Consider the following 21,985-nt stretch of genomic DNA (forward strand, 5'->3'; position numbering starts at 1 on the left):
GATAGAGAACTGGCTAAAGGATGTATTATAAAAAGAGTGGTGGTAGGTTAAAAAGCAAAGAACTAAGGTCAGTCCTTAGTCCTTTGCTTTTCAATTTTGATTTTTGCTGATGATACTAAATTGTGCAGGACACTGCCACTTTGCAGACCGATTTGACAAAATTGGAAAACTGGGCAGCAAAAAGGAAAATGAGGTTCAGTGTTGACAAATGCAAAGTTATGCACTTTGGTAAAAATAATATAAAAGCGAGCTATCTACTAAATGGTAGTTTGCTGGGGTATCCATGATGGAGAAGGATCTGGGGTTTTTGTAGATAACAAGTTGTCTAATTCCAAGCAGTGTCATTCGATGGCTACTAAAGCAAATAAATTGCTGTCTTGTATAAAAATGGGAATTGACTCTTTGTTGCCTCTTTATAGTTCTCAGGTAAGGCCTCACCTTGAGTATGCAGTGCAGTTTTGGGCTTCAGACCTTAAGAAGGATATTAATGAGCTGGAGAGAGTGCAGAGACGTGCAACTAAACTGGTAAAGGGGATGGAAGATTTCAACTATGAGGTTAGACTGTCAAGGTTGGGGTTGTTTTCTCTGGAAAAAAAAGCGCTTGCGAGGAGACCTGATTACTCTGTACAAGTACATTAGGGGGGGTTATAGGCAGATAGGGGATAGGTTTTTTTTGCATAATGAAAGAAAAGTTCATTTTTTATTTAAGTATAAGTTCAGTGGTTTTAAAGCTGTTTATAAATGTAGTTTCTACAGAAAACAGTATTTGCATATTTCTGTTACACTTGAAACTATGTAGAAGTCAGTTCATCTCCAAGTCTGTTATTTAACTGGCTTCTGCTACATTGTTTCAAGAGTCAGTAGGACAGAAAATATTTACAGCTAAACAGATACTGTTTTCATTTATAGTTACAAACATTTATAGTTATTGTTAGAAACAATAGAATTTATTAAAGCTGATTGGTGATTCTGTATTTGAAAGTTTTAAGAATTATATTTTATTAAGCAAAAAAAGATTTTTAGGGTGGCAAAACTTTTTCACATATACAGATATAAATACATACATGTACAGTGTATCAGAGAAGTACAGGGGAGCATTCCAAACTATAGTTTGTGACCAGGGTGCTAGCTTAAAGCCAAATGCATACACTGTCCATTACAGGCACCACACAAAGGAATTTTGAATTTATTCAAACATTTATTGTGGTGGCGTTTCAGGTCTCATTCAGGACACCTTGAAGTGCTGCTTGTAATGGATTGTAAATATAAAGAATTTCTAGGGATTCACCAAATCCAAGATTCAATTTGGGTTATGTCCAAATCCCAGCATATTTTTGCATTTTTAGAGGGGAACTCTAGCTTACAAAGCAGAATTGTTAAAGATCCCCACACAACACAGAAACAACTAAAATACCTATCACTGTAATCTGTTCCTTCAAAAAGTATAAATAAATATTTTTACATGTTGAAATCCAGCTGCAAAACAGTTTTTCTCTCTTTGCATCATTTAAAATCCTGGCAGGGGAGGAGGGACTAAAATATTGATGTTACAAATTGTAACAACTTCTCCACAGCTTACAGACAGCATGATTGAACTATATAACCTATGCATAATACATTGCACTGTGATGTTACATTCCTTATTGACATGATGGATGCAGGGAATTATGGGATTTGGAGGATGCAGGCTGATTACAGTTGCCTACAGTTTTTTTGAGTCTCAAAGTAGTCAAATCAGCAGGAGAACAAGAGGCCAGGCTTAGGTAACTGTCCAAAACATACTATTAAATTAAAAAAATCATGAAAAGGTGTTTTTTATTGAAAATTGCTTGAAACTATATTTACTTTTTAAAAAGCTTAAGTGGTTTGGGTGAAGTTCCCCTTTAAACTAAATGTTGAGGATTTGTATTCAGCTTAATTCAAGTATATTTTTCTAAAATGGTCGCTTATTTATGAATAAGGAATGTCCATTCAAATAGAAAACTCAAATATCTAGAATTTTTTGAGCTCGAAAAATATGGCTTGACTTTGCTTATGACAACTCCCACTGACTTCTATAGAAACTTGCAAGCTTTTAGTTGGCAAAATTTACATTAGAGTCTTCGGGTTATTTGCACTAAATACCAGATATTCGAGTTTTCGAACAATAACTTGAATTTGATTTTTTTTTAAGCGCAACTTGAATCGAGAAAAAAAATCAAACTCATAAAATCATTGATAAATCACCCACCTACTGTGGTAATTACATTTTACATCTCCAATTTTACATCAATATATGAAGAAAAAAAAAACTGTCACGCCCAGTGAACTTCTGCAGAGAACCATGTCGCAATTTTCTTTTCATCTTTCTTCACGCCCGGTGCAAACTCTAAGCACATATTTGCCTCTCAATGATTTTACATTTCCTTGTCCTTTAAGAGCTTAAGCAAAATAGACTTTTTTTATAATAACACCATTACAAAGAAGCATAAAAGTGAAATACACATTGGTTATTTTAACCATATGATAATACTTCCTATACAAAGTATGCAAAGAGGACAAAACTTCCCATCCCTGACAAAATAATACAATACAGTATTTATGCTGCAACAGTACTTCCTAAATGTTGTTTTTTTCTTTCACCAAGCAAGATTATCTGGTTTGTCGCTGTGGTGCAAAAATGTATACAGGTTAATAATAGATTCAGGCCCTATACTATAACTTCTGACAACAAAGTAACACAAAAATCCTTCCTGCAATATAAACGGTCATTATGCCTTGATTTTATGTTTGATGAAAGTACTAAAAAGTGAATCTATAATTTTTTTCACTCTTGCTTAGTTTTCTCTATCTTCTCAGAAAAGGTTACTGCACAGTTACATACGCATTTCCCCTCTGTGTGTTGCCCCAATATTTGTGCCCCCCTGTAAAGGGGAAATGGAATGTCAGAAGGTCTTCCTGCAACTTTTGGACAGCTGAAGAACACCCATTAGTGAGGTTAGGTTTTTAGCGACCCATAATAAGTACAATAAATCATAACAAGGGAAGGGATAACAAACACAGAGCTCATTGGAAAAACGCAGGCCAAGAAACAGCCCCTGTGCAGGCACCAGCCTCCTACCTTGCTTACACCCAGATGGAAACATTGGGGCTCATTTACCAACACATCGCAGCTCTGTAATAGTCGCATAGGCAAATCTTTTGCCCTGTGCATAAGCATATTTAACAGTATAGCGCAAACACGTCGCTTAAAGTTTCATGCACTAGTTTTGATGCAAACTGCTGCGCCATACAAACATGCGCATATGATGTCGCAGAACTGCACATATGACGACGCAGAACTTGTCATAAATTATGTGCATAGATGGCACAAGCTGATGCTCTAATAAATCCATACAAACTACATGCTGCCTAACTTAACAACCTAGTCAGTTTGTGTTTAAGGGCCCTGGCACACAGGGAGATTAGTCGCCCGCGACAAATCTCCCTGTTCGTGGGCGACTAATCCCCCCGAGTTGCCATCAGAGAGCCATCAGTTGCCATCCCACTGGCGAACATGTAAGTCGCCGGTGGGATGGCACACGCAGCAGCGCGATTTCAGCAAATCGACGAAAATGCCTCACGAGGCAACTTCGGCAATTTGCCGAAATCGCCTGCGCAGCGTGTACCATCCCACCGGTGACTTACATGTTCGCCGGTGGGATGGTAGTTCGGGGAGATTAGTCGCCTGTGACAAGGGAGATTTGTCGCAGGCGACTAATCTCCCCGTGTGCCAGAGCCCTTAATGGAAAAAAGATATGAAAGACTCAATCACATTAACAAGGGAAACTGCTTTTATAGATAAGAACAAAGTTAAAAAAGGGTAAATGTTATCAAAACATTGTAAACAAATTAACAATTATATTTCTATAATAATGCTAATTAACATCAGAAATTTGAGAAACATTAACATCGTTTTATTAATGACATACCTAAATTAGTTTATTGTAGCGCTAATCTGCGAATATACTATGCAAATGGTGAAGAACACGCAGTCGGAAATACACCACAAATGAACAGGCGTAAAGATTTCGATGCAGCTATGCCTGCACAAATCTGCCCATATATACACGCAAATAGCACATATATACGCGCAAGGGGGCACTTGCGCAAAAAACGGACACTTAAAACAGACCCCCTAGCCACACCCCCAAAAAACACATTGTTGCTTGCGACATTATTGCCCAGTATTTGCGACAAGCGCATAAAAAGAACTGGTGGAAAAATAAATGAACCGATGCAATGTAGCGCATATGCAATTGCGTGTGCGCACAAAATGGCGCATAATCATAATTGCGTCGTTTTGTGCCCTGCAATGCATTGATAAATGAGCCCCATTGTCTTTACCTCTAATTTAGAACCACTTGCCTTACCTGCACCTGGAACCACTGTGTTGGCCAGTTGTCAGCACATGCAACGCATATCTGCTCTGAAATCCGAACTCTTGTGTTTCAGCATGGATATGCGTTGTGTGTGTCTGCACTTGGGCTGACGCAATGTTTCCAGGTACAGTCAAGGAAGAAGGCTGATGCCAGCACACGGGCTGATAATTGGCCTGTGGCTTTCCACAGGCTGAGAATTAGCCCTTTGTGGCAACAGCCTTTTTTTCATGCTTCTTTCAGTCTGAAAAAAAAAAATGCAGGCTGAGAGCAGTGGACACAACACTCTGTGTGCCCTCAGCCATAGGAACACTATTAAAGTTTATATAAATAAGCTACTATGCAGCCATGGGGGGCAACGAATTCAAATTGAGTGGGGCAAAAAGGCACATATTTACACAGCAAACAACAGATAAGCTTGTAGTATTTACACAGATAAGATACAAAGGAGTCATATGGTATTTATGGCTGAACTACTGAATGAAAACCTCTAGGCCGTGGAAGACGTCGCCCGTGACAAATCTGCCTTGTTGCAAGCGACTAATCTCCCCAATATGCCATCCCACCGGCGATTTACTTTCAAGCCGGTGGGATGGCATATTGGGGAGATTAGTCACGGAAATCGCGGTGCCGTGTATGCCACCCCACCAGAAATTTACATTTTCGCTGGTGGGATGGCATTTCGGGGAGATTAGTCGCCCGCGACAAAGGAAATTTGTCGCGGGTGACTAATCTCCCCGTGTGTCACAGCCCTTATACAAAATCTTGTTTAGAAATAGTTTATTTGTTAGGGTAAAGTAACATGTGGCATTTTCTATGCTGCCTATTTTTCAGCAAAGGCTATTGAGGATTTCAGCACAAAAACTTGCACAAAACCTTGCTACTGTGTGGTAGCAGAATGGTGTTTTTTCTACTACAGAAATGCCATGTGTGACATCACATTTCTTTTAATACACTTGTTGAAATGTATTATAATGTGTATGCCCTGGAATTTTACATATAACTCTCACCTAAGTAGGAAGTGATTTGTTTTGGGTCTTAAATGGTTAATTTCTCAATTCGTAGCTGCTTTACAAGTAAACCTCGAGGCTACAAGACGTTTGCTTTCTTTGGAGTTCAAGCACGTGCCAAAATATGCAGGTTGGTACCTAGGGGCTACATAAAACAAACTGATAAATGACTAATTATTCTATTGTCAGAACTCACAAGTGCACAATTTATGTGTAATTTATTAGAGCTTTTTTCACACTCCAGAAAGGGCACTGTTGAATTTATAGCATCTTATCTAGCACGTCACCAGGGGTCTTCTGAACAACTTTAAAATCTATTTGTGCTGTAGAGGCCTCAAAATGAAAATATTACACAGGAAATGTTTGCGGACAAAATCAAATCATCAAGAACAATGCAGCATACAACAAAATGACTAATCCAATATAAACAATCAAAGAAATATTTTTTATATAGTAAGATAGGTTTCAATAGCATGACTGCTATAAAAATGAAAAACTAAAAATATCATAACTTTAAAATGCAATAAAAATTTGCAAAAATGCTACAGAATTACTGAAATAAAAGACAAGAGCACTTGCAATCTGTAATTAGAATTCATACTAGTGTCACTAGCAACAAAATATCTTTTTAGGGCAAAAAAAAAAAAAAAAAACACTAAACAATTCAAAAAATGATGAGAGTTAGTAACTTCTCAACTTGTAAGGACAAATATAATTAAACATCCTACAATTTAATCTTAATATACAGCCAGTACTTCATAACCAAGAGAAAAGATACAGCATTATGTCAGAGTGGTTTATTTAATATAACAAGATAATACCTACACAAGGATGGAGTTAAATACAGGGCTCAAAAAAATATCAAAATCTAAAACAGCAACAAATGGCCCAGTTGTCAAAATCACTTCCTTTGTATTCCATCCAAGTACAGAACTACAAAGTAGGGAAACTCAAGGCAGGGAAGACTTGAAAACCAGCAGAATAACTGCAATTAGCCCTTTATTATCACATACCTTTAATTAAATGTTTTAAGGCTCTTACACACCCGCGTTCACTCATCCATTGGCTTTTTATGCATTCTATTGCAAGGGAATACAGGAGCCCTTTCATTACAATAGAGGCTGTACTAATGCAGATCTGCTGAATGCAGGTGAGATACAACATACACACATTTAAACCCACATCACAGTTCAGGGTACATTAAAGCCCACAGCGGAGTGCAGCCCAAAAAAAACGAAAGCAGGCTTGTTTTTTAATGCAGGCACACAGAGCAGTGTAGGCTAGTGGTCCACTTCTCTCAGCCTGAAGGAAAAATGCAGGGCTGAGAGAAGAGGACAAACTTCCGTGTGCTCAGAGCCTAATAAAGCTTGATATATTTGTGATACGCAGAGGTTCTACCACAGGTACTCTGCTGAAAGAAAGCACCCCCTTGTAGGTTTTCATGTTTGATTGTCACAGAACATTTAATAAGCGTGGATTCAATTTTTTTTTTTAACACAGATCAATATAAAAAGACTTTCTCATGAAGCATAAACAGATTTCGGCAAATTCATTTTAATTACATAATAAAACAACAAAATAACCAATTGCATAAGTGTATAACCTCCTTAATATGATCTAAATTGTCATAGCCAATTATTTTCCAAAATCATGAGTTAAATTGAGATCACATGCATATACAGTGGCTTGCAAAAGTATTCGGCCCCCTTGAACTTTTCCACATTTTGTCACATTACAGCCACAAACATGAATCAATTTTATTGGAATTCCACGTGAAAGACCAATACAAAGTGGTGTACACGTGAGAAGTGGAACGAAAATCATACATGATTCCAAACATTTTTTACAAATAAATAACTGCAAAGTGGGGTGTGCGTAATTATTCAGCCCCCTGAATCAATACTTTGTAGAACCACCTTTTGCTGCAATTACAGCTGCCAGGCTTTTAGGGTATGTCTCTACCAGCTTTGCACATCTAGAGACTGAAATCCTTGCCCATTCTTCTTTGCAAAACAGCTCCAGCTCAGTCAGATTAGACAGACAGCGTTTGTGAACAGCAGTTTTCAGATCTTGCCACAGATTCTCGATTGGATTTAGATCTGGACTTTGACTGGGCCATTCTAACACATGGATATGTTTTGTTTATGTTTAGGGTCGTTGTCCAGTCTCAAGTCTTTTGCAGACTCCAAAAGGTTTTCTTCCAAGATTACATAGTAACATAGTAAGTTGGGTTGAAAAAAGACATACGTCCATCAAGTTCAACCATAATGCCTATATATAACCTGCCTAACTACTAGTTGATCCAGAGGAAGGCAAAAAACCCCATCTGAAGCCTCTCTAATTTGCCGCAGAGGGGAAAAAATTCCTTCCTGCCCTGTATTTGGCTCCATCCATCTTCCCATCAACTCTGACCAGCTTCCCAGTCCCTGCTGAAGAGAAGCACCCCCAGAGCATGATGCTGCCACCACCATATTTGACAGTGGGGATGGTGTGTTCAGAGTGATGTGCAGTGTTAGTTTTCCGCCACACATAGCGTTTTGCATTTTGGCCAAAAAGTTCCATTTTGGTCTCATCTGACCAGAGCACCTTCTTCCACATGTTTGCTGTGTCCCCCACATGGCTTGTGGCAAACTGCAAACGGGACTTCTTATGGTTTTCTGTTAACAATGGCTTTCTTCTTGCCACTCTTCCATAAAGGCCAACTTTGTGCAGTGCACGACAAATAGGTGTCCTATGGACAGATTCCCCCACGTGAGCTGTAGATCTCTGCAGCTCGTCCAGAGTCACCATGGGCCTCTTGGCTGCATTTCTGATCAGCGCTCTCCTTGTTCGGCCTGTGAGTTTAGGTGGAGGGCCTTGTCTTGGTAGGTTTACAGTTGTGCCATACTCTGAATGATCGCTTGAACAGTGCTCCGTGGGATGTTCAAGGCTTTGGAAATCCTTTTGTAGCCTAAGCCTGCTTTAAATTTCTCAATAACTTTATCCCTGACCTGTCTGGTGTGTTCTTTGGACTTCATGGTGTTGTTGCTCCCAATATTCTCTTAGACAACCTCTGAGGCCGTCACAGAGCAGCTGTATTTGTACTGACATTAGATTACACACAGGTGCACTCTATTTAGTCATTAGCACTCATCAGGCAATGTCTATGGGCAACTGACTGCACTCAGACCAAAGGGGGCTGAATAATTACGCACACCCCACTTTGCAGTTATTTATTTGTAAAAAATGTTTGGAATTATGTATGATTTTCGTTCCACTTCTCACGTGTACACCACTTTGTATTGGTCTTTCACGTGGAATTCCAATAAAATTGATTCATGTTTGTGGCTGTAATGTGACAAAATGTGGAAAAGTTAAAGGGGGCCGAATACTTTTGCAAGCCACTGTAGTTAAGGGGTTCCTATCAATTGTAGTACAGTTATCAGACCCCTTATCCGGAAACCCATTATCCAGAAAGTTCTGACGTATGGAAAGGCCATCTCCCATAGACTCCATTTTAATCAAATAATTCACATTTTTAAAAATGATTTCCTTTTTCTCTGTAATAATAAAACGCCACCTTGTACTTGATCCCAACTAAGATATAATTCAGTGCTGTCCAACTGGCGGCCCCCCTCTGTGTGGCCCCCCACCTGTCTGGCTGCTTTGATGGCTTACTTTTGAGTAAGCATTAAATGGTATCACTACGGAGATTAACTGGCCCCCTGCATGGTTCTTACCTCAGATTCAGGCTGTAATCCCTCTGAATTGTTTAAAAATGTAATCCCCTGTGTTTTTCACACCTTTTAGTTTCTGCATTGTTCAACCCCTGCAGTGTTCACACCTCAGGCTCAGACTGTAATCACTCCCATTATTCAGAGTATGGCACATACAGCCAGCATAGGGCAGGTAGAGTATGGCACACACAGGCAGCATAGGTCAGGGAGGGTATGGCACACACAGGCTGCATAGGTCAGGGAGGGTATGGCACACAGGAAGGGTAGGGCAGGCAGAGTATGGTACACACAGGCAGCATAGGGCAGGCAGAGTATGGCACACACAGGAAGGGTAGGGCAGGCAGAGTATGGCACACACAGTCAGGGTAGGGCAGGCAGAGTATGGCACACACAGGAAGGGTAGGGCAGGCAGAGTAGGGAAGGCAGAGTGCTGCCTGTGTGTGCCATACTCTGCTTGCCCTATGCTGCTTGTGGGAGGTGAACCTGGCAGGGGTTTGTTGTGGGAGTTTGTTAGCAGTTGGAAATAGCCATTAAATGGTCCCAAAGGTGTGTAATTATGTACTGGGGGTTGCTCTGCTATCCACAGGGGAGGAGGAGGCATATGGAATTTAAGGGTATATCTTAATATGACATAATTCTTTCACATATGAATGATGGTTGATATCCCCACAGTAAGGACCAAGCATTTGGGATTTTGCTGTGCTACCACCATTGTGATAAAATAGGTGTGGTTTGAAGTGGGTGTGGTTTCAAAAAGGGGAGTGGTCAAAACTGGCTTCCATTAGCGGTCCTCCACCATGTATGCTAGAGAAATCTCGGCCCTCGGCACCGTAGAAGTTGGACAGCACTGATATAATTAATCATTATTGGAGGCAAAACAATCCCACTGGGTTTAATTACCGTTTGAATAATGTTTTTAGTAGACTTTAGGTAGGAGATCCGAATTACGGAAAGGCCCCTTATCTGGAAAACACCAGGTCCCGAGCATTCTGGATAATGAGTTCCATACCCGTACAAATACATGTGTATCTGGTAGGTCAAACTTTTGATGAGTAAGTATCAAGGCATAATCTACACCATGAAGGCAGATAAAAACCACATATCAATTCATCAAAAAGGTGGTTGAAAAGCAAAAGTCAGGGTATGGGTATAATACAGTGACTGAATATCCCTAGAAATACACTTAAAGCAATCATTAAAGAACGGAAGAGTACGGCACAAGAAGGAAACTAGTAAGGGAGGCCTATGACAAGGAGATTGAGAAGACCTAAGCATACATCAAAGCTTTAATGAACAGTGGGAAAAAAAGAAAGCCACCCAGGTCTTTGGTCCTTTGGGTCAAAGAGACCAAAGCTGAGCTGTTTGTCCATAAGACTAAACATCATGTTTGGTAAAAACCAAATACTGCAAATCATCACAATAACAACATCCCCACCAGGCCCAGGAAAGCCTGAGATAATAGAGGGTATAATAATTACAGCAAAATACAATAAAATCCTGGAGGAAAACCTGATGAAGTCTGCAAGAGACCTGAACTTTTGGAGAAGATTTGCCTTAGGGCTGGGCGATATACCGTTTAATACCGAATACCGGTGTTTTTTTTAAAAACTATATTAATTTTTCAGATACCGCAATACCGGGGTGTCAGGGTACTCACCCGTGCGGCCTGGTCTCGCGCGCCTCCTTGCATGCGCGCGTCCTGTTGTCCGCGGGACGTTGCACACGCGTGTCCAGGTGCGCGTGCGTCAAAGCGCACGTACATGTCAAAGCGTGCACGTCCGTTACACGCGGATGGCGCCGGTTCTGCGCATGCGTGGGGGGTATTTAAAGCTATCAAACGCCTCCTCCTGTGCTATGTTGTCTGCGGCCTTGCCTGGGAAACTAAGCTTGCCTGATTTACCTTACGACTTTCTGTTGCCGATCCTTCGCTTGCCTGACTCTGATTTTCAATACTGCAGTAATTATTCTCTAATTTATTAGGAAATGGGGTTAACACCGAATCATGCATGGAAAAAAAAATACCGTCAAATACCGTGACACCGATATAATTTTGAAAAATACCGTGATATAAATTTTTGGTCATACCGCCCAGCTCTAATTTGCCTTCCAGCAAGGCAATGACCCCAAGCATAAAGTCAAAATACACAATTATATCTTAGCCTAATACCACACTTAGGGGCAGATTTATCAAAACACAAGTTCGAATCCCGAATGGGAAAAATTCGGACTGGAAACACAAATTTCTGAAGATCGCAAATATCACGAAAATGCTTACGAATTAGTCACGATAATATTGTATTGGCGATCTGAAAGTCACTAAATTTTCGTACAGAACGATTGTAAACAGCGGCAAAACCGATCAGATTTTTTTGCGCTAAAAATACGAAAAAGTTGCAAAAGTGTCGAAAAAGTCGCAAAAGCCCTGAAAAAGTTGTGCAGGCGTCAAAAAAGTCATGGAAAATACGACTGGACCGATCGAATGAACGCTCGAATCGTTCGTGGATAAGTAAATGTGCCCCTTAGTGTATTCTCGGCAAGCTGAAAAACGATTGCCTAGAACACGCCCCAACGCTTGAAAATCCTCCTACCTGTGCTTGCACCCAAAAGCATTGAATACACTCGGGTGCATGCACATATAACTGATATTGCCAAAAATGCAAAACGTTGCAGGAACAGGAGGGAGGACTTTCAATGTAGGGGCGTATACTTTGGTTTGCCAGGAATACGCTACGTGTGGCAATATTAATGCCTTGAGCCATATACAAGATCTCTGTCTGCGTGTCCAAATAGTTTGAGAGGCTATCCACCCAGACTCAAGGCTGTAATTGCTACCAAAGCTACATTTACAAAATACGGTCTTGAAGGGGTTGTATACAAAGGCAATTCGTTATTTTAAGGGGGGAGGGGGGGTTGTTGTTATTTATTATTATTACTATATATATATGCTGATTTTTGTAATAAAGTTTAGCTTTTCACTCTACTGCCCATGAAGCGCAAAGAAGAAGGCAGAGAATCGCTTTCTTGCAGCTACCCCAGTCTGGTGCAGTTTTCTCCTAAGAGGAGTACCAGCCTGGGGTATAAGGTAAGTGATTGTACCTTTACTTCTCCTTTAACAAAAATTAAGCCAGCCTATTACACAAACATGAACACACATGAAAATGTAGTCTTTAGGTTCAGTACTAATGAGTGGCAAAAACTATGAGAGCACACCCAATCCGAGTATGTGACAGATGTATGATCCCTTTTCTTAAACATAATTAACGAAGGAGCAGGAAAACTTGCTGTGGCTCGTTTCAAAAGGGTGTCAGTTGAGAAAATGCAAAAATACATATTGATTAAACATCAACATCACTGTCTTCTCATGCTTATTCTATAGGTTCTTTAAAACCTACTGCCAAGCATCACAACAAAACCACATATTTTATCTGACAAAGGAACTTGCACGGCCTAGTGAGTGGGTGTGTTGTGTGATGTGGTTTTTATGAATCTAAGGCCCAACCTTAGCACACCACTAATTGCATGCTACATGAATAGCCATTTCTGTCTTAAGCATTGCTCTTTTTTACTTTTGTTTTTAAATACTATATTTTCCTATAAGTTCCTAATGGCAGTTTATACATAATTGTGTGACAATGTTTCAGAAATAACACAGACTGCTCTCACAGGATGTATGCTGATGCTGCAGTGCACTGCAGGCTGCTTGTAAGCGGATATTCAAAGGATAAAAGGCAAGCTAATGCCTTGTGATTACATCCTTGTCGCAACATCAGCATGATTTTTTTTTCTATGTACTATTTAACATATCCAATAACAAAAGGTTATAAAGAGGTCCTCCAGTCAAAAAATGTTTTTTTGCATAATGAAAAATATTAAAGGAAAACTATACCCCCAGAATGAATACTTAACCAACAGATTGGTTTATATTATGTTAAATGACCTATTAAAGAATCTCACCAAACTCGAATATATATATATATATATATATATATATATATAAAAAAGGGAAAGTTGTGCTCAACCACTAAATTTTAAACCATTAGGCGGGGGTGCAATGAGGTTGTGACCATGAAATACATAGAAACAACAACAAGAGATCCTCTGCACTCACCCATTATCAATATATAGAACATGAAGACATTCGGTGCATTTAAGCTACTAAGAAATGCCCTTCCCTTTAAGCAAAACAGGGATTGTTTGTCCATATATTGCAATATACTTCAAGCTGGCCAACTGCGTCAAAGTCATCCCATATATATATATATATATATATATATATATATATATATATATATATATATATATATATATATATATATATATATATATAGTATAAAAAAAGACCAGCAACTCCTGGATTTCTTGTGAAAAATCAAAACATGTATTCAAAGTAGCATAAACAGCCGACGTAACGTTTCAGTCCCCATTGGGACCTTTCACAAGAAATCCCGGAGTTGCTGGTCTTTTTTATACTATTGGAACCCTTTACCGAGCACCCGAGGTATGTTATGTAGCGGTGTGCCATCCTTTGTGTATATATATATATATATTTAAATATTGCCCTTTCACATTGATACACCATTTAGTGATGGGCATGTAATGCAGCTCTAACTGTAACAGGAAGAAGTGTTGGAGCAAAACGCAGAACTCTGTCCATTCATTGGCTGATGTGGCCTAGCATGTATGTGTGCCTTGGCTTGTTTGTGTGCACTCTATTTAGAAGTTCCAATAGCATATGCTACATAAAAAGTATATTTTTAGGAAAATAGTTTATTTAGATGAAGCAGGGTTTCATATATGAGCTTGTTTATGAAATATTTTTTAATGACCTACATTGTTTCGGAGTATAGTTTTCCTTCAAATCTAAGCACCTTTCCTGTATGCATTAAACATTTTCATTGGTGATAAACTAATACATAAATGTAACTGAAAAAACACTGTTGACTCGTTATTTCTGAAATAAATAACTGTTTCTCTCTTTATCCCTTGTGTTTCTGGATCTGACTCATGAAACAATATACCAGAAGCCAGCTCATTATATGACCTGAAGAAGAAAGGATTTCTGCTGCAATGTTTTAGTTTTCAGACCAAAGAACAAAAAGGGATAAACAAATACCAGTTTTAATTACATTCACAAATACATAATGAAAAACATATTTAATTAAAAGCACAAAGATCTATCAAGTACTGCCACTCCAAAGCTCTTATGCCATGTTACTGTTTTGAGAAATTAATGAAATTTACACGCTTCATTTTTCAGACAAGGCTGCACATCTATTTTAAATAACTGGCCTGATTTACTAAGGAGCATATTTATTAGTAAAAAAAAAAAAAAAAGTTCACCACAGTTCACGAAAGGATAACTCAGCAGCCCTCTATTCCCTACTATAGGATTTTTAGTGTAATATTCACCAATAGGTGGGTTCGCTTCAATACACCCGGTGATAAACATGCCCCAAGGTGTTCATAACTGTCTCTGGGTGTGGTCTAAACTCCATTCCCCATTACAAAATCAGATAAAAATATATAATTTTTACATAATCAGCTGAAAAATGGTTAAAAACAGCAATTCCCACAAAACAAAAAATATGCATCACACAGAAGACAGCTATAAGTGAATCACATCTCTCTGTAAACTCCCCCAGGGATCATTAGAGTATGAAGCCATCAAACTCCAGGTTGTACTGAAGAAAGTAATAATGCAGTCTAACCAGTTACCTATTCTCTGTTCAGGTGGAGAACAGAGGCATACAATATACATGAGTGCACCACATTGTTGATTGGCCGAAAAGTCATCAGGTACCTTGAGGTTATTTTGTGATAATATATAATATATAAGATTAATTCTTTAATTTTTACGAACACTAAATTTGCCCAGGAGCAGTAACCCATAGCAACCAATCACTGGTCACCTGTTTAAAAGCAAACTTCTTATTGGTTCCTATGTGTTACTGCTACTGGGAAAACGTAGTGCCTTTTATTACATATGGGGATAAGTGTGTGGAATACATTTAGAAGCTGTTGTTTTGAGCCCTTAATATTAGATCCACAGAGTGGTCAGTGCAAGTAAAGCAGGTCATCATTAGGCTGACAACACATCAGAGAGATAGCAGAAACATTAAATCAACAATTTGGTACAAATAGTAAGGAATACACTGGTGAGTTCAGCATCACCAAATGGCCTGGATGACCACATAATTCAGCTGTACTAGATGATCCATGGTCCATGGTGAAAAAAACCCCTTTCAAAACATCTAGCCAAGTCAAAAACACTCTCCAGAAGGTAGAGGTGTAAATACAGAGGGTTTACCTCAAGGTGCAAACCACTTGTAATTCACAAGTCTAGGAAGGCAGGAAACGATTTTGCCAAAAAAATCTAGAAAAGTCTGCCTATTTCTGGAGAAATATGCTTTGGACAGATAAAACTAAGATCAACATGCACAAGAATGATAGGAAGAAAAGATAATGGAGAAGGGAAGCAATAGTTCTGGCTTATATCTGCTACCTGTTGCAGTTACATGATTTCTGGTCAGCCTTGATTTATAAACATTACATAGCACAATTCTTTTTTTATACTGCATAAACTTTAAAAACTAGAAAATTCAGATGTAGGGGAACGCCATTACCCACATTGCATTTTAAGCAAATAATACAAATGTTTAAAAATAATTTCCTTTTTCTGTAATAGAAAAACAGCACCTTGTACTTGGTTCTAACTAAGCAGCCTGAATCCAAACTAGTGGTAAAACAAGCCTGTTGGGTTTATTTAATGTTTAAATGATTTTTATCGGGCTTAAGACATGGTGATCTTAATTACAGAAAATTCCAGGTACCACCATGCTGGACAACGGGCTCTGTACCCACTGTCTTCAACAATAAATGACTATTTCTTCACAGGATGATGGTGGCAATGTACTTTTCACACCATAACATTTCAAAAAGCTTTAATGATATTTAAAGGAGACATATTGGATAAATGGAAAAAAACCTAACTTTGTAGTCAATTATGAATAATATGGTGCAGGTTTTACTTTGGGCTAAACATTAATCCTATCTGTAAAAATTGCCCCTTCATTGGAGCTCCCTATAGACCCTATCAGTTCTCTGTCCGTGTTTCAAATGAAGGGTGGGAGGGTCCTAACAGTCCCTGCCAGACGCACAGTAGGAGGGGGAGAGCCAATCACAGCCTTGCACTCACACAAGCAAAAACAGGCTTCAGTTCCCTATCAGGTCAGCCTAGCTGCTTTTCAAATTGCATGTTGAATTATCTATAGTAACATCACACGGAAATAGCATTTGCACCTTGTTGTATTAAATAGCTGCATAATACTTGGCTGTCTTAAAAAGATGAAGCAAAATAATTGAACCATAGTACAGGAATATAAAGGTGATGCATGTCCATGTCATTATGGATCCTCCATGTTTCATAGCTGGCAGCATAATTTGTGAACTGAAGTCATCCTTTGATTTTCTTTATACATAAACATGATTAGAAGAACGGTAAAACACAACTCATAAAACCAGGTTACCTTTTCCATTACACTGTCATCAATGTTTTGTGTTCTTAAGACCATATTACCCCAAACTGTGCCTTGGATAGAAAAGATATTTAAACTGAAGCCCTGAATTAAGTATCAGCTTTGTGAAGCCTACCACGTAATTTTTTTTTTAGAATGGGTCTCCAACTCCAAGGTGTTGATTTACTTTTATGGACATTTTTATGGCAAATTTTGTTGTTCTGAGCAACTAACCTGTTGTTAGGGGTCCCTGACTATCCCCCTCAGTTAACTATAGCTTCTAACCACTGCACTTTTTGCAGATAAAATTTATTTGTATTTGGAATATGTTGTTATGATGTTCAACACCTATGTATATGCAATTTGATATTCAATATTAATTTCCCATGCCATGGTTGTCTTGCCCACCCTGTCCTATAGGTCTGTTAATGGATAAGTGCCCTGTTGGGGTAAGAACCCACGGAACGAGTTACTCGATCATGATAGATCTCTGCTATCGAGGGCGAGCAACAGCTCCAAAAAGGCTTTCCACCGGCAACAACAGAAGTCACTGGTGGATAGCCCTTTGCTTGGCGACGGTTACCAAAGTCGCGCAAAGTTTCCTCCTGTAGAATAAATCCTAAATATTATTTCTCTCTGTTAAACAGGCTAAGAATCTGTAAATTCACTATAAGTGCCTCTACTTCATTCCATAAACCATAGTCTAAGTATAATTCTGCCTGGTTTAATTTGTATCCCCCAAAAAAATCCTTGTGTGGAAACTGCAGGCTACCTCTGAAAAACCAAAGCAATGAGTATGTTTTCCCACTGGCGATTAATTGCCAGTGGAAAAGCATATTCAGTAAATAAGTTGCCTGCAATAAATCTGTTTTATAGAGTCCTTTTAATCTCCCTGTGTGCCATCATCCTTAAGGTGGCCATACATGGGCTGCTAAGGGTTCTGGTACACGGGGAGCTTAGTTGCCCGCGACAAAACTCCCGAAAATCGCGCCGCCACGTATGCCATCCCACCGGCGATTTACATTTTCGCCCGTGGGATGTCATATTGGGAGATTAGTCGCCCGCAACAAGGGAGTTTTGTAGCGGGCGACTAATCTCCCTCGTGTGCCAGAGCCTTAAAAGCTGCTGACAGACACAGTCAGCAGCTTATCAGATAATGTGTGGGGCCCTCAGAGGTGCCTTCTTGTCCAATATCTGGCCAAAAATCATCTAGATGTCGATCGGCAGGTCTAAAAATCCTGTTGCCCCGGTGGTCTGCATCCCACCTCAAGGTTGGCATATCCAGGAAAGATCTGCTGAGTAATGGCAACATCAGGAATCCCCCAACAAGTGACTTTTGCTATGTAAAAATGTATATATCTATACATTTATTTATACAGCACTAGGATACACAGAGCTGTGTAATTTTACAATATAGAAAAGTAGACACAGGGAGGATAAGTATTGCAATAAATAAGTATAAATATACAGATGTGATAAGAGACACAAAAGGAAGGAGGTTTCTGCCCCGCATACCTTGGCTGGTAACCTACAGGAACAAATAGGAAAGCAAAAATGCACAAAGGTTTAAGCAAGACTGGACCATATATTTTCCTAGTGCTCCAAAAGGTAGGGACTAAGGTTTTTATTTGAAGAGGCTGAGCATGTGTTTATTATAAAGAGGTGCATTTACAGATGTTATATTGCATCTCAGTTCTCATTGGAGGTTATATGCAATCACTCTAATTATTAATCAAAATAATAATAAAATATGTAAAGCCAAGTACACTCACATGTCTTTAACAAAAAACATGCGTGCTCTTATTTTAAACTTCTGCCCTAAGGCCTATTGAATAGACAATATGGCTGAGTATCCACCTGAGACCAGGCACACGGAGCAGAGCATAGGTCGGTCCGCAAACTCCTGCTTTTGTGTTTTTCAGGCTGACCTACACTTTGCTTCCCTTTGTGTACCTGCACTCAGGTGAATATGGTACTTTTCAGTGCAGGCACATAGAGTAGTTCTGGGAAGTAGATCCGCTTCTCTCAGGCTGAAGGAAAAATGCAGGGCTGAGAGAAGCGGAGGATTATATGCTCTGTGTCCCTTAACCCTTTTGGCCTTTGAATTCACCAATCTTTTGATTATATATATATCAATCCAAATGGTGTCCGCACTCCAAGGCTCAATATTCTGCGGGGTGCTAGCCAAAATTATGTATGCATAGAAAATAATCATCTGTGGCCAGCACACCCTTCAATGTTTCATCAAAAATTTGTTATTGTAGATATATTGTTAAAACCAACGTTTCGGTCCTTGTTAGGTTTTAACAATATATCTACAATAAAAAATTTTTGATGAAACATTGAAGGGTGTGCTGCCACAGATGATTATTTTCTATATGTGTGTGTGTGTGTGTGTGTACATGCCTTGGACTTACATGTACAATTTGTTTATGACTACTTAGGCTAACTACAATTTTAAATAGGGCACTTTTCTTGTATAGGTTTTCATCTTACCTTTAGTAACGTTTAAATAATGTGTTCTATACATAATCATTTAGTTTTTAAATTAAATATGTAAAGGGTTCTTTGTTGATCCACTGCTAATGTACAGCCTATCAGCTTGGAAAAAAATTTAAAATACTCTGCTGCACTGATTTCTATGCCGGCCTGCAATGTGCAGCAAGCCCTGCAGTGTTTACTCATGTTCCATGGCTGCTTAGTTATTAATCTTCACACTACATAGTTGCACAGAGGTCAGTGCACATATAGTATGTATCTGACTTGAGCCATAATTTGAAGTTCCGTGTAATATCATGTAGAAATCTATGAAAGATCAATATTTTAAACATGGACAGTCTTGAAAATGCATCTCTTACTTATAGGCACTGAGCAACTATTTTGTCTTTACCACAGCTTAAATGGGTGACCATTTTTTTAGATGCCCACATGTTCATGCCATTGTTACAGATTTTCAAAACTAATTAGTAATTAGGCCAACAGAAGCAATATATTTGCCTGATTTTATTTTTTGCTTTCTGCAAAAATGTTATACCATGAGACAATAATTAATCTTAGTTGCTCTACAGTAGCACAGAGAATATTGAATATGTGGGAAGTCACTGCCTCCAAAAAGTTGGCAAGTTCAAGGGAACCACTTTGACAGGACTAATTGATAAGTGTTATGGTGGCTGCGCCTTTGGTCTAGTACAGCAAGTCGAGTATATAAAATACAGTGTTTGCGGCTTAAATTATTTTCAGGATTTACAATATGATTATACAAGAGGACACATTCTTTTACAATAGATTCTTACAGAGCCCCATCACTAAATAATTACATATAATGCACTAGGACAGAAACACTGCTATGCTTTGTCAGAAGCCATGTTGTTGATTAATAACAGCATTTATTGCCTTATTAGACTAAGCAATGTATAAAACACAAAAGTGTACAATACTACAAGTATTTCAATACATAAACCCATATTTAGTTTAACTACTGCATGTGAAAACAAGATAGGGTAACTGAAGATACTGGGCATTAATACAATGTTACAATTCTATAACACCTTTAAAATGTTGCAAAAAGAACAAAAGTGCACTGCAGATCTGTACCATTACAGTGCAAAATGCTAATGTCCAAGCTGTGGTCCAACAGCCTTTGATCCAAAAAGCCTATGGTTGGCCTTGTTACAGCAGTAAAATCAGGGCTGAATTCAATTTTCAATACAAGATGACAGGGGCACTGTGGACACACCCAGCTGTATTATTGTTGACATTAATAAGACTGCACAGTGAACACCGATGATGCTGATTAAAAACAAGATCAGTAAATTCCAGACAGGGGAAAAACAAGGCAAGAGCCTAATAATCCTAAATTGTTTTTACAGTAAATAAAAGGCAGGCCATTGCAGTCAGTCATTTTACATTCTATGGTGCAACTTTCAAAAATTCAATAAAGGTTAAAGACACAGAAGTGGGTAAGGTAAGTCTTGTATACTGTATAATGAAGTACTGTACTATCACTGTGCAATGAGGTATTGTGTCTGCAGCAACCACAAGAACATTAGCAAGAAGTCTCCTAGTAACAGTCAGGGGGGGGAATATAAGCAAGTTATGGCTTACTAGCTGCACTGTGCATTCTGGACCCAGTCTGACAGATCTTCCATCAGCATCAAACATGGGACATGACCTCTACCCACAATTCCTAGCAAGGCTCTTAAATCCTTTATTTTTCAGATTTATGCTGATACCTGTATTATAAATAAGCATACAGAAGGTACTTTTCTAAATAATTCGCAGAGAGAGTGCAATGTGAAAAGCAAGACAAGGCCAGAGGGGCGCACAGTACCTGGGCCCAATAATCACCTGCCTGCCATGGAACAAACCCATATCTATTGCGTGCAAGAGAGGGCACCAGAAGCCATGGAAACTTGCAGACAGCCAGGCCTTCCCAGGTGCAACAGAAAGGCACTTCTATACAACAGCCTGGCTCTGGCAGTGAGGAGGTTAATAGTGACCAAGAGATCCGTACAAGGTACAAATGGCCTGCGAGACCCAGGCAGCCATAGCGCAGCACATTGTCCCAGCCGCCCCCTCCCAGTACAGGTGCATCAATAAATCATGCCCAGCACAAGGCACAACAGCGCTTCCAGCACGACCCCCATACTCCCAATGAGGAAAACGAGTTGCAAGTGACTTACCGGAGGGCTACCCTAACCGCGCTGTCGTCCTGAGCGCCCGTCATTATTCACCGTGTCACCGGAGCTTGAGAGGTGAAATAACCCGGTGCCTCTGCTCCTCACCTCACCGCAGAACCTTCCATGCACTGAGAGCCCTCAGCCGCTCAATCGCCTCATTGTGAGGCAACCGATAGATTAAAGAGGAACAGCAGCAGTAATTGCCGCGGGGGAGCGCACTATTGAGAGATATCCATCGGTGGCCGGCTGCACTTCGCAGGACAGCCCCTACCCACAGGCTCCGCCCCCTGCAACGTCAGAGATACGCCCCCGTGACAATATGTGTTCTGCGTCATCCGTGTTTGTGTGGAGTGATGTTGCGGCTAAGAAGTGTTGCAGTGTTGGTACAACATTTTTTAGAATACGTATATTTTTTAGGAGTGCTGACAGTTCTAAAATCGTGTACCAGGTATAATAACTTTTCTCCCCTTTTGCCGTAAAGTTTCTTTTCAAATAGTTAAAAACCTGTAGATGAATGGTCTCGTCTGCTTATGTAGTAGAACGTTCCTGATTTAGACTAATGTTTTGAGTTTACTCTTTTAGGTTGGTATAGATTGGCAGGCAGGGTTAGAATTTTACTTGACTTGCACAGATTTATTATGAAAGCACAAACACACAATGGACACACTT

The 21,985-nt window shown here is 39.4% G+C and overlaps 1 protein-coding gene across 8 annotated transcripts in view; it reads right to left on the minus strand.

The window, feature by feature from the left end:
- Positions 1-21,633, minus strand: part of kif21a (kinesin family member 21A) — a 106,020-nt gene extending 84,387 nt beyond the window's left edge. For 6 of the 8 annotated variants that reach the window (XM_012958728.3, XM_012958729.3, XM_012958732.3 and 3 more), the window contains exon 1: positions 21,320-21,633. In XM_012958728.3, coding sequence (XP_012814182.1) covers positions 21,320-21,363 — 44 coding nt within the window. In that variant the 5' untranslated portion in view covers positions 21,364-21,633. 8 annotated transcript variants of the gene reach the window in all.
- Between the last annotated feature and the right edge of the window lie 352 nt (positions 21,634-21,985).

Source organism: Xenopus tropicalis, chromosome 3 (genome assembly GCF_000004195.4).
Source record: "Xenopus tropicalis strain Nigerian chromosome 3, UCB_Xtro_10.0, whole genome shotgun sequence".
NCBI classification, from domain to species: domain Eukaryota; kingdom Metazoa; phylum Chordata; class Amphibia; order Anura; family Pipidae; genus Xenopus; species Xenopus tropicalis.